This window comes from Episyrphus balteatus, chromosome 3, assembly GCF_945859705.1.
Source record: "Episyrphus balteatus chromosome 3, idEpiBalt1.1, whole genome shotgun sequence".
Classification (NCBI taxonomy): Eukaryota; Metazoa; Arthropoda; class Insecta; order Diptera; family Syrphidae; genus Episyrphus; species Episyrphus balteatus.
The window spans coordinates 12,613,968-12,630,306 of record NC_079136.1 but is presented as its reverse complement, the minus strand read 5'-3'; the positions used below and the strand labels follow the sequence as shown (position 1 = coordinate 12,630,306).

General features: G+C 28.0%; 1 protein-coding gene across 3 annotated transcripts in view; it reads right to left on the bottom strand.

Moving 5' to 3' along the window:
- LOC129917197 (uncharacterized) overlaps positions 1-16,339 on the bottom strand; it is a 139,270-nt gene that overhangs the window by 76,422 nt on the left and 46,509 nt on the right. For all 3 annotated transcript variants that reach the window (XM_055997592.1, XM_055997594.1, XM_055997593.1), the window contains one exon: positions 7,238-7,287. In XM_055997592.1, coding sequence (XP_055853567.1) covers positions 7,238-7,287 — 50 coding nt within the window. The remainder of the gene's footprint in view (positions 1-7,237; positions 7,288-16,339) is intronic.

Sequence of the window (16,339 nt, the reverse complement as noted above, 5' to 3'; positions counted from 1 at the left end):
TAATTCTTGTATCCTTTTTTCCTGATGGAATCAGGATTAAATCATCTCAAATTAACAAAAAATTCATGCATACACTTTGCTATAAAAGCATTTATGCTTTAAATCGCAAAGTTGAGAATTGACTTGTTTTTTTAATGCTTCACCAGAAAGTCTGTCAATTTATTTTTAAAGTTACGATTTCAATGAAATCGATAATAAAATTTTAATTTGCGCAAGATAAATCGTTCAAGCGAATTCAATCGAATGGGGTGTTTTCGTAGAAAAACTTAAAATCGCTCAATCACACAAATGAGCAAACCACTTTGAATATCAATTTATATGGTAAATATTTGCTTTCGTGACAAATTGTTACTATATTTAATATATGAATTGATTTTAAATTCCAAAAAGGGTTGGTGTTAAAACTCTGCTTTTTTACAAAATCTGGTGGTGAGATATTTAGCAAATGTAAAAATTATAGCTGGGTATAATCAAAATGTAAAATAGTACAAAAAATCAATATATACAAAAAAGGAGGAATGATCAGAAGAGTCTATAAAAATATCTGTTGTGTTGTGTGGATTATGATCATAATTGCACAAATACTAAGTTATTTTTTAATTACATCAAAATTAGGTCAATACGATTGTTGTCGATTTAAGCGCGTTTTTTTACTGGTTTACAGGTAATATGTACCCGAAACTCATGTGAAAAACAATTATGAAATTCAGAATGTTTGTTCAAAATGAAGCTTATACAACAAATACAAAAATATTTTTGGTTAAAGGATGTTAAACTTGATTGAAATGTTTCGTTTGAAATAAGAATTTAAACGGTCTACAAAATTATCTAATGTGAAAGGTGTCTTTTAAGAAAAGATAAAATTCTGAATTAGTACCAAACAAACTGTGACCAAAATGATATCTCAATGAAAATGTATAAAAATGTTTGGGATATATTTTGCAAATTTATCTTCGACAATGTTATAGACCTTATGAATTTTTGAAGTGAAAACTTCTTTTGTATCGTAGTGATTTGAAACACCATGAAACGACAAAGCGACAGGAAAAATCAATTGATTAAAACTTTTTTGTACAAAATTTCAATTAATTTCATATTCAAAATCCTGAGATAATAGTGAAAAGATGTTCTTTTTCTAAAAACGCTATATCTTTTGATCTATAGACAACATACAAATTACTTACTTAATACGGATGCTGATAATATTGCCTTTCATTTGATATATTACACATGACGGTACGTGCTTTACAAGTTATATAATCTTAAATTGAAAGCTTTCAGATGGTTAATAATTTTATATAGGATTTCTTTTATAAAAATGGATTTAATGGTGTTTGAAGTAAAAAAAGATATTTTATTTTACTTTTTTTCATGAAAAATGATTGTTTGAATAATTAATTTTTGTTTTTACTTTTACGCATTGTAAAAATTTAAGTAGGTATGGCTTTATTCTTTAGGAAAATTTGTAAGCTTTTTTATGGTGTAATTTTTTTTCAAAAAAAAAAATGATTTTTTAAGGTTTCACTTCTACCACGTGTGAATAACACACATGATTGTTTTTTAAATTATTATTTCGAAATAACGAATAAAATAAGCACATTTTTTCATGTGAAAAGGTTTTTTTTTGGGTTTGATAAAAACTAAGTATATAATAATAGAGATTGGAATCAGGAATCAGAAGTGAAAATAGGAATATCATGAATCATGATTAAAAGGGTGTTTTTTTTTAATTGGAAAAAAACACTTGTAAAGCTAACAAATACAATGATCTGATCTGGTTCACGGTAATGTAACATTTGCTATAGAAACCAACCAAGAATTATGAGACTTCATAAAATGCTTTTCGATAAAAGAGTGATTTTTTTTCACAGGGTGTTTTTTTTTTTCTTTTTTTGAGTGAAAGAAACTAAAATACCCCCAAAGAAAATTTTCGTTCAATATCTCTACTTTTTCCTTGCTTGACAAAGCACCTTTAATTTGGTACTAAAATTGTTTCTCTAGGTGCTATACTTCGAATCAGAGTTACCCAGAAGGAGATGGGAAACTTCTGACATCATACTGGTTTGCCTTCAAGCTCGGATTGATACTTTTGGCTTAGTATGAGTGAAAAGATTGAGGCTTTTGGCTAAGTATGCGTGAAAAGTCGCATATGTGTGCGTAAAAAACATACACACTATGTATGTATTTCACATTTATTCACGGATACAAAAGAAATAACAATAACACAAAATAAACAAATTTTGTTTTGGATGGTAAAACGTACGAAAGTTTCCGATCTCCTTCTGGGTATCTCTGCATCGAATGCAACACAATTTATTTCGAAAAAAACAATTGATACAAGTCTTATCTTTGTATGCAATGGGCCTAAAAATGAGTCATGTCCTTTGAAATTTGACTATCTCAAAATCAATAAAATGTTTTTTAGACCCGTTTGCTGAATCGAAAATTAAGCATTTAAGTTCTACATAAATCCTTATGTGACAGTTTACGCAGAGGAAAAAGAAGGGAATAAGAGTTTATGTTCGACATAAATTATTTAAGTTTCGATTAAGCAAATGTCTTCATAGTTCAACGCACCAAATATTTCTAATAAAGGTTTATTTATTTTTTATTTGAATTTCAGTCAACTTTTCTATGAAAACACTCTCATGTGATGTCTTTTTGTTGGATAGGTACATAGGTTCCAGGGTAATGATATGATGAGAGGCTGACGAAGAAGAGGTGCCCTAGATGTGGCATTTTCACATTCACATCTGGCATTGTGTAATCCTATTGGCATGGTTATTATTTGCAACACTTCAGGCTCTACAGAATACTGAGATGTGTTTTTGAGGTATTTTTTTTCTTTTTATTGCTCTTCAACTTGTTGTATACATTTTTTTTTTCTGTTTTTTTTTTTTTTTTAATTTTTATGATTCTACTTGAGACGTGCTGGAAGCTGAAATTAATATAAAATGCCATGGAGATCTTTTCCGATGTAGAAATGGGATGAAAAGGCAGACTATATTTTATGATGTGTCCCTCTAGTTTTTTTGTATAAAAGAAGCTTTTTTTATTTCCGTTATTATTTTTTTTTTTTGTGTTGGATGTGAATAAGACTGAGTTGGCAAAAAATATTTTTTTGCCATACATTTTTCTAATTTGGAGCAGTTATAATCTCACCTTAAGAAGGTTTGTTCGTGTTTATCAAAGTGGAACTATTATTAGAGTTGTGGGTGGTTTAAACTTGAACTATTTATACCATTAATATATTTCAAGGGATTTTGTTTGTTTGGCACTGGTTTCTTTTTTTGTTTTTTTTTTTTTATGTTTTCTTTTGTAGGAATACCTATAATTTTCTATATTTCTCTTTTTTTTGTGTTTTGAGGTATGAAACGAATAGACAAAACTTTCAAGTATGGTTGAATGTTTTAGGCACGTATTCTTGTAACAGTATTTTAGAAGTCTTTTGTATAGTTTATGGAAAATTATTTACACACTTTTTTGAAGTTTCTTAATAAATCGACCATTCCAAAGTAACGGAGAAGATTAGCCTTGTTTCCAGCTTATCTCGTTTTTTGTGAAACTTCTAGAACTTCAACTTTATCGTGAGCCCTTAAGATTTATTAAGTTTCAAGAAAAAAATGCAAATAAAATGGCCTAAATATAACGACTCTATCACTTCTCAAAAAAAAAGTAAGGAAAAAAGTGGATGTGACGAGACAGATGCCAAAACCTTCTGGAATATCTTTAGCATCATAGAAATTGAGTCAGAAAGCGCTTAAATCAATCCACCTAAGTGAGCTTGATACCCACAAGAAAGGTTAAAAATCATATACAAAAAGTCTGTGATGCACTTCTATTACTTTAACTTCTATTACTTTAAGAAGTTTCAACTTAGACCCGTGCCTTAAATATGGACTGATAACTTCATAAAAAAAAATGCCTTGCCTTCAATATTAGTATTTATAAGGGCTGCTAAAGATGCACTTATATCCAAAGAGAACAGGGCCCAATAAACCAAATCCGAGTCTTAAATACGCCAAGGAGTAACTCAGCAACAAGATTGGATCTAAAATGAAGCAAAACTAATGTGGGTGTCTCAAAAACAACTGACATACTCGAACCAATTGATGTAATTGCGGACAACAGGTTTTAATAAAGTGGTTAGACAAATTTCAGAGATCGTTTAAGATGAATTTTCGTAATTTCAGTTTACATCTTCCAAAAAGAGCTGGACAAGAAATGTAAAATGGCTGTAATTTTATTCATGCAACTTTGGCTGACAGTGGTCAATATTTTTTTTTGGGACACCAAATGCAGTTATAGGTTAGGTTAGGTTAGGTTAGGTTAGGTTAGGTTAGGTTAGGTTAGGTTAGGTTAGGTTAGGTTAGGTTAGGTTAGGTTAGGTTAGGTTAGGTTAGGTTAGGTTAGGTTAGGTTAGGTTAGGTTAGGTTAGGTTAGGTTAGGTTAGGTTAGGTTAGGTTAGGTTAGGTTAGGTTAGGTTAGGTTATATAGACTGACAGTTGATTTTGTTACCGTCACACTTAGATCAATCTAGATCCCTTGTGATACCCAAAAAATGTAGTTATACTTTTCGTTTAGATTTCTACCCACAAGAATTGGTTTACAAAAAAGATTTATGAATAGGTTTTCGAGATATGAATTTTCAAAGTTTTTTGTCGTTGTTTTTTCAAGCGTACTTAATATTTGGGTTATATCTTGAGTAATAAATCACAACAAAAACATCACTGTTAAAAAAAGAGCCAAGTTCTCCTATGTTGAAATTATGCTGGCACAAAAAGTATTGAGATGTAAAAGTGTACCAAGTTCTAAAGTTTGGGTTCACATTCGTATCATTAAAATTTTTATTGTTCTCTTGACAATTTTTCTTTTAATTAACGATTTTTAAAGTTATTTCAAAAATTGCCAAGTAAACAATCAAAATTTTATTGATACGTCTTTGAACCCAAATGTAGCGAGTTTGAAATTTCGGGCATCTTTGGTGTGGAAGTTAGAGGGGGGTCGAAAATGGCTTGAGTTGTTTCCTGTAAATAAGGGTGTAGTGCCAGTTTGAAATTTCAGGTCAAGTTTAGATCAGAATCTTCCAGGGTTGTAACTTGTAAGGCTGAGGTATAGGGAGAGGTACATAAGACCACGAACAAAATGCGTGAAGTTTTGTCACGCAAGTACTGGTTGTAAAACAAATACCAAACTCAGTATCCTGAGTCCTGCATCTACCACAAGTTTTCATAATCGAATATCAAGAGGGACCCTTAGACCACAAAAAGGTTTTTAAATATGTATGTATTTTCTGAAACATTCCCAAGCCAATGATCTTGAAATATATAAGTAGATAAAACTTCTACTTGTTTTTTTTTAGAAAAACACACTATGAATTATAAGAATAGAAAAATTCAAAAATAGCAAAACAATAATTTTATTATTGTTAGTTTCTAGTATATAATTTCTGGAAAAATAAATGGAGACTGCGGACTAAAAACCACTCACTGTCATCACTGAACAAAACAATTACTCCAAAAATATCATTTCTATCCATCAAATTCAGAAAAAATAACTTCAATATGTCAGAATTGATATTTCAAGACCACTTAAAAAAAAAAGAAACAAAACCCACACAATAAACATAAGACACATACATAAAACGTGATCAACTAAAAATCCTTAAAAGGTTCTTCCAGTAGAACAAACACAAAAAAAAAAACAAAAATAAAGCATTCATAAATTCATCAAAAAACCATTTGTTTAATATTTTTGTTATTTTCTCCCTTTTTCTTATCAACCAAAAATGTCACACAAGCTTAAGATGTAAAAATTTGATTCACATTTTATTCCATCATTTCAAAGTGTCACGACTTTTAACAAAAGTTAAGCTACAACACACATGTTGTATGTGCACAAGAAATGATAGAAAAAACTTGAAGGTTACAATACATTCGAAAATGTGATTTTATTGACATTTTTGACATATTCTACTTGTGTACATACTACTCGTACATACAAATATAAAAAAGCAAGTAGTCAATTAAATTGTAAAATGCTTTTCAGCTTTTTGTATACTATGTATACTCGTATGCAATCAAAAAAAGGCACACACTCGTGTGTCTTTTTATTCCTTTTAAACAAAATTACTCCTGTTTGAAAAATGAGAGTGAATTAATAAGAGATCAAGGATACTGAATTGACTTACATTTTATATTTTATGGTGATTTCTTTGAATGTGAAAGTGTGGGCAAATAAATAGGAAAAGTAATTTTCCATCAGTCAATTAGGTTTAAAATGAGTCTTGTTTTCGGTAGAAATAGAGATAAATTTAAATCACAAAGACAATCCATTTTGGGGGCACTGGGGCGTATGCGTTTAATTTTTAAGAAGAATTTAATAATGGATCAGTTTTTGATAGGCAATTCAAAATAATCTAAGATATAAATATATTTAAGATTCTAGTGTGACGCAAAAAATGAATTACTTAAATGACAGAAATATGTAGGTGAGATTATAGCTATTGTCAAAAAAAAGAAAACACGTTTTTGTTTGAACGAAAATAGAAAATAGTTTATATAAACCTACTTCAATTGATTTCAAAAATGAGTCAGCTTTTTGGATTGTGTATTTAAAGTACCTATAGATGCAAGCCGTTTTTTTTTTTTTCAAAACAGGTGTCAAATAAGAAATTTTTATATTTTCAAAGTTAAGTTTTTCTCTTGAAATTTAAAAAATTGAAAGCTAAGAAACTTTATTTGTCAAACATAATCAAACTCCTGAAAAGCACTTCCGGTTAAGAAACATAACCTCTTACACTTCATTAATCTGTTGTTGAAAATCTAAACAAATCGATTTTGAACATATCCTTAGATCCGGAAGTGAAACCAACCAGAATATAACAATGGGTAGTACTCGTAAATAAAATTTCCAGGCAAGTATTCAACTGAAGAAAATTGCTATCAAATACAATCATGTTGGGTAATAGAGTGAACATTTATGCGTTTGTTATTATTTGTTTTTATTATTCTTTAAGTTTGTTTTATGGATCGACTGGAGATTTTTTTTTTTTTTGTATTCGCTATACATCAAATATTTATTCCGGAAAATTTATTAATCATTGATTGGTAGAGTATGAAGTTTAATGTCAACAAGTATTTTTGTTTTTTCTTTTTTTTTTATTTATTGTTAACATTCATGGACGCAATATCATTAGATAGGTTATTTGAATTAACATAAATGAGTATACACTTACCTGGGGGAAATTTATATCACTTTTTTTGTATCTGCCTTCAATAGCTGAATCTGAAATAGAAAAAAAAAAAAACAAAATAGAGATGAAATTTAAATTAATTGAAAAATCTATTGATTTTTAATATGCATGTGAGAATATTCAAATAAAATTTATCACTAGAAAATGCTTTTATATATATATACAAATAGAATGAAACAATTGGAAATTGAAAGAAAATATTAGAAAATAGGAGAATGCAATTTATTTTATTATTCTTTCAGACATGAGAAAGATTCTATTTTTTTTTTTTTAATTTTACAAATTTCATTAAACATACATTCAGAAAATAACAGTAAAATAATCCTTATAGCAATTATTGAAGCTTGAATAAAAAATTTCGAAAGAAAAATTTTAAGATGAGAATAATAGATATTGGTTTAAGGCTTTGACTGGAGATTGAGTTCCTATGTACAGATCATTTAATATACTGTACATAGATAATAAGCAGGACTGTATTTTTGCAAAATTTCAATAAATTTCGTATTCACAATTTTGAGATAACGGTAAAATAAAGTTCTATTTTTCAACACGTTTTTTCTTTTGACCTAGAGCAGATACAAATTTTATTTAACTTTATTGAGCATGCTGATAATATTACCTTTCATTTGATATATCACACATAACGGTACATTTAATACAAGCTACACAATGTTTAATTTAAAAACTTCACAAATACTTCAAAACACCTGTGGAGATCTGTTGCCAGCCACCAGTGCAGTGTGAGAAGTACCGTATTCTCACTTTGAAATTGCGACACGGTTGGCTTTCTTTAAAAAATTCTTACTTTTTTTGTAGGCATAGTAAAAATATGATTGAAGCGTCATATAAAAGGTGAAATAAATGGAAAAAAAATGGACTTTAAGGTAATTGAAGAAAAAGAAGATTGATTTTTTTACTTTTTTTGATGAAAATTGATTGGGTTCGAATTATTCTAGCTCTTTTTATAGATGTCGTGCAGACATGGTCGATATTAATATTTTGAGCTGAAACAATAGGCTTTCAGATGGTATAAATTTATTAAAAAAAATCGATATTTTTTCACATTTTTCATGAAAAATGATTTTTTTCAATTAATTATTTTTATATTTTTTATGCATTGTAAAAATTTAAATATGACTTTATTCTTAACGAAAAATATTAAAACTTTTTAATGGTGTAATTTTTTTGTAAGCTTTTCATATAAAACAATTGATATAATGAGAAAAGAAAAAAAAATATGTGTTTTTTTCGTTTTTCTACAAAACATACCTTCAGATTTAAATATGTAAGGTCTTAATTTTTAGCTTTAGTACTTTACTACAAGAATTATTATCTTATAAATTTTCTTACAAGAAAGTTGACAGATAAAGAATTTTTAGATAATTTTTTTTAACAAAAACACACAACCTGTTTTCTTATGAACCGTAAATCGGCTTTACAGACAACCACTCTTTAACTATAAGGCTGGTTTAAGGCTCAAATGTTTAAGTTAAGCTAACTTAAAAATAAACTCGAAAAATTATAACCAAAACAAAAAAACAGTTCTTCAGAAAAAAAACTCAACAAAAACTGAAAAGGGTACAAAATATCTGGGTACCTACAGACAAATTTAAATTTAAATTTAAGAATTATTTTTGGCGTAAAATCACACAAATTATTTTCTTTAAATTGATTTATATCAGTTCAAAAAATACGTTTGAAGGTTGAAAAAGTCTGAAGAAGTCAATACTTCGATAAAATCGGCTTCAATTTAAATCTGTCACGACACGGTGGGCAGGAAGCATCCATAGGTTGCACAAAAATGTCGACAAAAACTGCAAGTTGGGTTGTATTTGATGATGATTATACGTGCAAAATCCGTTGGAATTGAAATCCTAGCTGCTCCTTTTCAAAAGTTATTCATATTTTTGTATTTCTAATCGGGACAATTTGGAATAAAAATCAAAAGTTCTTAGGCGACAAGAATCGATAACCGTATTTTGTAGAGGAGTTTGATACAATAATTTTTAACTATGGGAGGGGGGGTCCATCTCCCCCCGTTTAGTCGGGAGGGGCAATTTTCTAAAATATCACGTCAAATACAAAACAAATATTAAAAAACAACGACAACACTTACAGTTATGAATGATACCTTTTTCAAAAGCTAGAATTGTACACTTGATTTTAATTTTTAAATCAAATTATTGCAATTAATTGTTCTCGAAATAATCAACTTCAAATTCAAAATTTGGGATAAAAAGTAAAAAAAAAAACACATTAAATACTATTTTAAGCAAGACTGTAAATTTAAATATGAAATAAATCAATGAAATAATCTGCCTCAATCAATTTCTTATCAAATACCGAAAACCATATGCTTCTATGCCTTATAATATCCGAGAAAATTGAAAATAAGAAAATTACCTTTCTATCAGATTTTCATTTTCTTAACTATTTTCGCTTATATTCTGAAGAATACCGAAGAAAATTTGCCTTCACCCAAACTCGTACCCTTCCCAAATCCTATAAAAGTGTGCCCAAGCAGGGGGGTTGCAAGGGGGCATACTGCTTGCAAGCATTATGTTTATGTAAACACGAAAACAGCTAAAAAATACAAATCCGATAAAAAGTAGTTTTTTTAATTTTCAATTTTCTCAAAAACTAGAAGGCATAGAAGAATATAATTTTCAGAATTTGATTATAAATTAATTGAGGCAGTTTATTTCATTGATTTATTTCATATTTAAATTTACAGTCTTGGTTAAAATAGTAATTAATGTGTTTTTTTTTTACTTTTTTTTTTCCAAATTTTGAATTTGAAGTTGATTATTTCGAGAACAATTAATTGCAATAATTTGATTTAAAAATTGGAATAAAGTGTACAATTCTAGCTTTTAAAAAAGGTATCATTCATAACTGTAAGTGTTGTCGTTGTTTTTTAATAATTTTTTTTTGTATTTAACGTGATATTTTAGAAAATTGCCCCTCCCGAATGAATGTCGCCTAAGAACTTTTGATTTTTATTCCAAATTGTCCAGATTAGAAATACAAAAATATGAATAACTTTTGAAAAGGAGCAGCTAGGATTTCAACGTATAATCATCAACAAATACAACCCAACTTGCAGTTTTTGTCGACATTTTCATCCCACAGTGACGAGAATTTATTTTGATGAGGAAATTAATTTTGACTTATATGTAGCACCAATAAAGATATATGTATGATGTAGTTGCGCGAGATAAATTTAAAAACGTGTAAATAAAAAACAAGTCTAGTTTTGCTGTTCCTTGGAATTTTGTAGTTGTGATTTATCTCTTATTTGACAAGCCCGTATACAAGAAATCTAGACTTATCAAAATGCTATACAGGGTGTCTGTAAAAAATGGATAAGCCTGAAATGGCTGATAGCTAAACTTATGACTGTACTTAAACCAAATAGAAAAAATTTCTTTCGCAACCAGTTTAGAAAATATTTGCTTTTTTTCGTTCAGTGTATTTTAAATTCCATCATCTTTCGTTTTCGGTTACCACAATCACGAATGAATGAATTTTATAAATTTCTTTTTTTTTTATAATTTTCTACAATAATTGACTTAATACATGAGCACTCAAATACTGGTATATCTGTTGCACTTTTTCTTAGAAAAAATATTGAAATTCGTTTTTCTATGAAAAATGTAAAAAAAAAATATTTTATGAAAAATTTAAAATACCTGTGGTATAAAAAAAATCTATAGGGACGTACATAGGTGGCCAACCCTTTTTAAAAATATGCACGTCCAAAGGGAATTGCAGAATGGTAAAAGTTTTTATTAAATCTAGAGTAACTATTAAGTTATTGGTACCAAAGTGCAAAAAAAGCCTTTTAATTTAAAAAAAATATTATAACTGTAAGATCTTAGGTTTTTCAAATTGCTGCCACAAATGCATGGATTCCATTTCCAAATTTTTTAATCAATCATATTTTACAATAATTCTTCTAATACAAAACCATTAAAAAAATGTTATAACCGTTGAATAGTGTATATTGAAAGGTCTATAAAAAAATAAAGTTTTTTATTTTTATAAATTTAATGAATTGTACAATGCATTTCTTTATGAAAGATGATGTCAATACCAATTTAACTTCAAAAAAAAAGATAGATTATTTGGGATTTCTAAAGTAAACTACCTACACATTTTTTGTATGGATTTTATTATTACACAATTTTTATTTTGTTTTGATTATTTTGGTTTATAGTTTATGTATTTAAATTTTGTTTATTAATTAATCTTACCTAAAAAAACTCATTATGATTTCCTTGCAACTTAAATTAAACTCAGCAATAAAATACTAAATTAAATCTCAAAGAAAAGTGAGAATTGATTCTGAATTGTAAGTAAATGTATTTTCATATTTGAAATTCTATGCAAAATTGGAAATAAGCAAACATACTACAGAGAAGACTTTCACCAAAATAGTTCATTTGTATACTAATTCTTGAAATCATTGTATATAGATTGAATATTGGTACCCCCAAGGGAAATGCAAATAAATGTACTCTTGAGTATAAAGCACTCCAATCAAATAGATACTGTGATAAGATTGAATATTTGTCATAAGGATTCAAGTGGAATTCAAAGTGAAACGCTCGACTTAGTTACAGTTATTTGCTTAAACGGTTGAATGATATGAAATGCACAAATAATAATTTTTATTTAACCATTCCATGTCATTGGTTAAGTTTAATAAAGATGTTATTAGTAAGCAAAGTATACTGTTTGAAATAAATTTAAATATGTGTTTCCGCATTAAAAAGCAAGTATATGCGACCAAGCAATGGAAATACAATTTTACTATATTTTCAATGATGCTTTATTTTAAACACCCACTCGATAATGGCTTTTTCAGCCAACTTTCGAGTGGGTACATTTTATCCTATCTATAATTTTAAACGTGACTAGACTACTCAATAAATATTTCAAATGATATAACACACGTAACGTAACGTAACGTTGGTCTCTAGTGGGTGTAACCACATAAAATTCTCTCTAACGAATTTTCTCTTATCTAACAATTTTTGTTTAAAAAATATCCAATAAACGTAACTCTATGCGTTCTATTTATTTTGAAACAAAATAAATTTAAATTTTATAGTAAAACTTAATTAATTAAGCTCTTTGGGCGTTTAGAAAACAATATTGTGGTAAGCATTTGAATAAATTGCCAACTCTAGAATGTGGTTTTTTTTTTCATTGATAAACCAAATTAATTGCTTCGCTCTCTTGGCTCTTGTTAGGTTAGGTTTTAGAAGTTATGAAATATAACGAGGTGGTTAAGGGTTATAGGATCGACATACATTTGGAATGGATATGAAAGTAAACCGGAAGTTTATGGTTCGGTTAATCATGGCAACTTGTGTAAACGGAAATAGGATAACACCAAAGTATGTTTATTAGAACCGAAAATTATTATGTTCTACAGATGTGCCCCGAAAGTTTTTCTTTTACAACTTTCACATATATAAAATTGATTATTTATGGAGAAGAGGAACATTTATAAACATATTTTGAAATATTAACATTGCGCTAGATTTTCAAAAGATTGAAATTAAGATTAATATTCATGGGATGATTATTTGTTTTGAAAGAGAACTGAAGAAAACCTTTTTTCTTCTTAAATTTCTTCGTTCTGTTTCCTTTTTATTTACTTAATAAAGTATCAATTGAAGCCTAATTTTTATCATCTTCGCGCATTTCCATAAACATTACCTTTATATGAAGCTCAATAAAAACAAACAAGAACAACCAACAAAATTGAATCAATTTAATACAATAAAGAATATTCCCACAGGATCTTATAAAAAGTCCTTGTGCGTGCTTTTCAATTAATTTGTTTGTTTTTATCCGACAACTTGTTCTGCTTTGCACATTCCAACTTCTGACTTCCTTTTGGTATTATAAATCAAAAGGTTATAACTCCACCAACAACGATAGGATTATGAAATTATATAACAAAAAAAAAAATTGCTCCCGGGTAAACATATTTGTCTAAGAAATATTTATTACGAATTATATCGACACTGCTCTCTGTGGTAGAATTAATTAGTAATGTCACGCAATCTTTATGTTTTTATGTGTGGTTTAACCTTCGAAATCATATTTTATATAGGACAAACAAAAAATTAGAGGGAAAATATTTTGTAGCAAAATACCTTGACTGCCAATGCATCAACTTGTATTTATGACTTTTACAAGGAAAAATAATATTATAAGTAAATAAAGTGAAACTACACCAACAAAACAATTCATCACCATAAAATTAGAGTTCGATATGAAACTTTTAACTATACAAGTCTAGTTCTTATTTTGGCTTTTTGGCTTTTTGGGACTTTTTATTCAGAATTTAATCCATCCTCGAAAAAACACCATTCACAGAAAAATATTTTTTGATATCTTTTTATTCTTGCTTTCTATCCCATTAAATTACGTTATTACCAAATCTCAGATTTAACCCTGTAATATTAATTTTAAAGGAAATGTAAACAAAAGTATTGAATATTTTTTTGAAAATTTAGAAAACACCTTTAACACCAAATAATTTTTGGATTTTTTTTTTTGGAAATTATTGGTGACGTTTTTTAAAAATATAATTATTTTGAAATGGTAACGGAGTTACGAATAACAGAGTTACGCGCGACAGAGTTACGAAGTTAAAGAAATGTAAACAAAAGTAGTGAACATTTTTTTGAAAATTTAGAAAACGAAATGGTAACGGAGTTACGAATAACAGAGTTACGCGCGACAGAGTTACGGCCGTCAAAGTTACGCGAAACCGAAGTTACGAAAAACTAGAGTTACGAATTCTAAAGTTATGTTAAGCTATGACACGTGATTTTTGGGTTGGCAACAATTGCAACAACAGTTCACCACACCAAATTAACGTCTGTAAAAAAAAGGGGTGGTTTATTTATTATTTTAATATAAATAATAACAAAGTGGGTATTACAAAATACGCTATGAATAATTATACTAATTAATAGAAAAAAAATACGTATTTGCAATATTAGTTGGACAAATAATAAGTTAAATTCAATTATGTCCCCCAAACTTACATAAGTATACTCATGTTTTTTTTCTATTTCAACGTTTTTGCGATCTTCTCACAAAAACAAAACCATATATGTATGTATATCTATACCTATCCAATCAAAATTTTACAAGATTAAATAACACCCATTTTCGCTTTACTCATTTAGTTCTGACCAATGAGAAAAATGTTAATCTCTTGTTTGTATTTCCATAATTCCATGTCGTTCCTCGCAATTGTTGCCAACCCAAAAATCACATGTCAAAGCTTAACATAACTTAAGAATTCGTAACTCTAGTTTTTCGTAACTTCGGTTTCGCGTAACTCTGTCGCCCGTAACTCTGGTATTCGTAACTTCGTCGGTTTCCCAATTATTTTCTTTGCAAATTTTCGAAAAATTTTCAAAAACAAAAATTTCTTATGCCGTTTGAATGAAATTATTTTTAAACATATTTTTGCTAAATTTCAAGAGAATTCATTAATGTGCTTTGAAAAATTGATTTTTCAAAAAAAAAAAAGGAAATAGCTATGTGTTTAAAAACATGGCAAAATGATATTTTTGAAAAATTTTCTTAATTTTCCAATAAAAAATTACTTAAACGTTTCTATATTCACATTTTCGTTTCGGCAACCTTGATAACGGTTCAAAAAAAATTATTTTTAATCAAAATAAAGGACGTTATGCACAACCAGCATTCGTATTTTTAATTAAAACCCTTAGAAGCGTTCTAGAAACAATCAACATTTCCCTTATAAAAATAATAAATAATAAGCAAAGAAATTTAAGAAAAATTTATCAGCCCGTTTTTGTTAAGTGTTGTAAAGTTTTATACTATTACGGTTACTTAGACAACTTCCAAAATAAAAAACGCCTCAAAAATTGGTAAAAAAAATATTTTTTATTTCAATAAATTGGGTCCAGGCAAATTAGTCAAAATATGGTCTTGAAATCACATTTTTCGCAGGACAACATTTTTTTCATGGAATACGTTGTGGTATACATATTAAAACATATTATGTCTTTATTATAAAAGTCAATTTGTTCAGATGATGGGACTTCGGGATCAGCCACCATCTTGGAAGAGAGGTTGGTGCCTTTTTAATGAATAGCTCAATTTTTACTCATTTTAACCGAAAATGACAAAGGACAGACTTTTATGATAAGGACATACATAAACCCAAACACATTCCATGAAAGAAATTTTGTCCCGTGAAAATGCGATTTGATTTACTGATTTGCAAAGAATATTACAGAACAAAAATTTTAATGAAAATCGTTAGAGCCGTTTTTTTTTCAAAAAAAAACATTTCTGTGTTCGTTATAGGTATGACACAAATGGTTAGTTTTCGCCTTAAAATGTTTGAACTGATTAAAAGTTAATGTTAGTTTTGTGTTCTTTTGACTAGCCAAAATATTATAAATTCGAAAAATTAAAAGAAATTTAATTTATTTAAGAAAATGAAATGTTTTGTTTTGAAAAATCCATTTTTTGAAAACGAGTTCACTATTTTTTTTTTTTTTTTTTAAGTTTACTTTGGACACATAATATTTTTGTATGATATTGAATGTAAAGTTTTATTTCAGCTCTGCAAGTTTTATTTTTGTGTTGTAGGGTACATCGTTGGAAACATTTTTTAATAAATCTGATATTGATATTTGAAATACGTATTTTATACATTTTCGTTTAAATTTGACAACCGGAAATGTGAACAACATTTAAATATCATTAGTGGTTTTCGGAATAATAATAATTATCTACGTCATATAACAACTGATTATTATATATTGTTAAGTATTACCACGGATTAGTTTTTTTTTTTTGTTGTGCGTAATGAAGCATTATTAAAAGGGGATTCCAACTAATCATAATAATTTCATTGATAAATTATTGATTTATTGTTATTTATTTTTTTTTAGATACATATCATTGTAAGATTAACGTGTGAACACATTCTGGTTTCAATTATCAGAGATTATAACTGGTGTCAAAAAAAAATATAATTTATATCAATCAATCTGATGTTCTGGCATATAA